Source organism: Engraulis encrasicolus, chromosome 10 (genome assembly GCF_034702125.1).
Source record: "Engraulis encrasicolus isolate BLACKSEA-1 chromosome 10, IST_EnEncr_1.0, whole genome shotgun sequence".
NCBI classification, from domain to species: Eukaryota; Metazoa; Chordata; class Actinopteri; order Clupeiformes; family Engraulidae; genus Engraulis; species Engraulis encrasicolus.
The window spans coordinates 10,532,842-10,535,341 of NC_085866.1; the positions used below are offsets into that span (position 1 = coordinate 10,532,842).

The window sequence follows — 2,500 nt, forward strand, 5'->3', positions numbered from 1 at the left end:
CCCCTGTCGGCAGGCCTGTGTGTGTGTGTGTGTGTGTGTGTGTGTGTGTGTGTGTGTGTGTGTGTGTGTGTGTGTGTGTGTGTGTGTGTGTGTGTGTGTGTGTGTGTGTGGGTGTGTGTGTGTTGAGGGTTTGGTAGGAGTTGGGAATTTGAGATGCCAGACTAAGACATTGTCAGCCCTGCACCTGACTGAATAAATTAGAACAGTGTTTTTGGCCGGATGTCATATCAGGCTCCTACCATCAGCTAGTTCCCAAACACACACACACACACACACACACACACTAGTGTGAATTACTCATTTACACACCATAGTGTGAATTATTCACCTGCAGGATGCAAAATATAATTTTTTAAAAATAATCATTTTAAAAGAATTATATTAAAATTTTGTGGGTGCCTTTTTTCCTCTGTCTGCAGCTGGAGTGTGGCAACTTCCTGCGTGTCCTTCAGCAGTACAACAGCAGCCACCTGTACGTGTGCGGCACCGGAGCGTTTAACCCTCGCTGTGCCTTCCTCCACACCGGCGTCTTCCTCAAGGTATAAACACTCCCCCATTATCCACAATGCATCCCAATACACTAGTTTGGACATCAGATGGAAATTAGCATTTGTGCTATAATCTGGTGCATTTACATGCGTATGTTTATATGTATAGTTCATTAATGTGCAATGTCCTGAAAAATAAAAGTTATGTAAAGTAACTATAAAATGAAATGGAATGTCCATGCAGTTGCTCCTGGGTACATTGAAAATACCAAACGGAAGCTAGTGCGCGGATATTTCACTTAATTTTACATTGGTAGGTTCTATGTCTTTTTTTGACCTGCATCTGTTTTTTGGATATGAGCACCTCTACCTCCTTCATCACAATGCACCTGCTCTTTTCTCAATCCCTTCTGCTATATTAACCAGGACTGCAATGCTCCATTCATTTTGCGTGGACAAAATTATTGCTATAGTAACTGACATGACTGACACCCAAAGTAATTCCGTATATGGTAACCAAGTTTCAGACAAAGCCCATGTCAGATCTTTGTAAATATACGCAGATAAGTGACAGTGCTATCCCTGCAAAATGCTATCCCTGTCCTTCTTGGTCAGCTTTACGTAACCTTTGTCCCATCCTACCAGCTGGGGTCCTTCCCCCTTTGTGCCTCTCTGAATTTCACCATGCTTTAAAGCCCTTTTAAGGGTCTGTTTTGCGACGAGCAGGCTAAGCTTGAATGACACGGTGCTTTGAACACCCCGCTCTGCAGCCCCCTTATACAGTTTTTCCACCGTCGTTAAAGAGATTAACCCGACTTTTAGGCCACAATACATCAAAAGCATAACTCGCCGGCGTGTTTGATCGGTGGTACACTGCGTGCATTGTATGTAAATGTGTGGATGTTGGTCTTTGTGTATTGTGGCATGTATGTATGTATGTAGGCATGCATGACTGAGTAAGAGTATTGTATTTGCACTGTAATGCAAAGCACCATACGTATATGATTAAGTAAGAACACGTTTCGTTTTTATTGCATAATGTAGGGCCTATTGTTGCGTTAATCCATTTAGTGTTTAAATGTTCTGAATTGTGTGTGTGTGTGTGTGTGTGCGTGCGTGTGTCCGTGCGTGCGTCTGCGTGTGTGTGTGTGTGCGTGCGTGTGTCTGCGTGTGTGTCTGTGCTTTCTTCTAAAGTCTACAGAGCAGCAGACTCTGCAGATGGAGCAGACGGAGAGTGGCAAAGGCAAATGCCCGTATGACCCCAACCAGAGGACAGCCACCGCCATGATTGGTAAGGGGACTGGGGTGGATACACAATGTGTAATATACGTTTACAGTTGCATGTTTTGGTTGATTCATTGTATTGGTTGTTTTGTGATGTTTTTTTTTTGCTCAGTCCATATTGTATCCATAGTGTATTTTCGAACGTGTGTGCGTGTGTGTGTGTGTGTGTGTGTGTGTGTGTGTGTGTGTGTGTGTGTGTGTGTGTGTGTGTGTGTGTGTGTGTGTGTGTTACAGATGGACAGCTGTATGCTGGCATATCATCTGACTTCATGAGCCGTGACTCAGCGTTTTTCCGTAGCCTGGGAGAGGGCCACCCGGTTCGCACAGAGCAGTATGATCCAACTTGGTTACAAGGTAGGTAACGGAGCACCCATGACCAAAGTCGCTATTGGCTCACTGAAAAGTCGCTAGATGACGCAATGGCGTTACGTATGACGTCACACAACATCACACACGACACGCTGATCCATAGAAAACATGCCCACATGCCTTCGTTCACAGTAAAAATGGGCAGTGCTAGCTACTGTTTGGAGATCAGAGCTAATCTGTAGCCCTGCTTAACCATGGGAAACGCTTCTGACGGCGGCACAGAGTTACAATTATGTCAAAAAACAATGATTTTACATTGAAAATGCGTGTTTTAAAAAGTCGGCAGATGCACCAAAAAGTCGCTAAAGTCGCTAGATGAGTATTTTAGTTGCCAAGGACGTCAATAAGTTGCTAAATCT

The 2,500-nt window shown here is 44.2% G+C and overlaps 1 protein-coding gene across 1 annotated transcript in view; it reads left to right on the forward strand.

The window, feature by feature from the left end:
* Positions 1-2,500, forward strand: part of sema3h (sema domain, immunoglobulin domain (Ig), short basic domain, secreted, (semaphorin) 3H) — a 49,563-nt gene that overhangs the window by 19,238 nt on the left and 27,825 nt on the right. Inside the window, exons 4-6 of the mRNA XM_063208015.1 lie at positions 420-539; positions 1,683-1,779; positions 2,007-2,126. Of these exons, the coding sequence (XP_063064085.1) occupies positions 420-539; positions 1,683-1,779; positions 2,007-2,126 (337 nt within the window). The remainder of the gene's footprint in view (positions 1-419; positions 540-1,682; positions 1,780-2,006; positions 2,127-2,500) is intronic.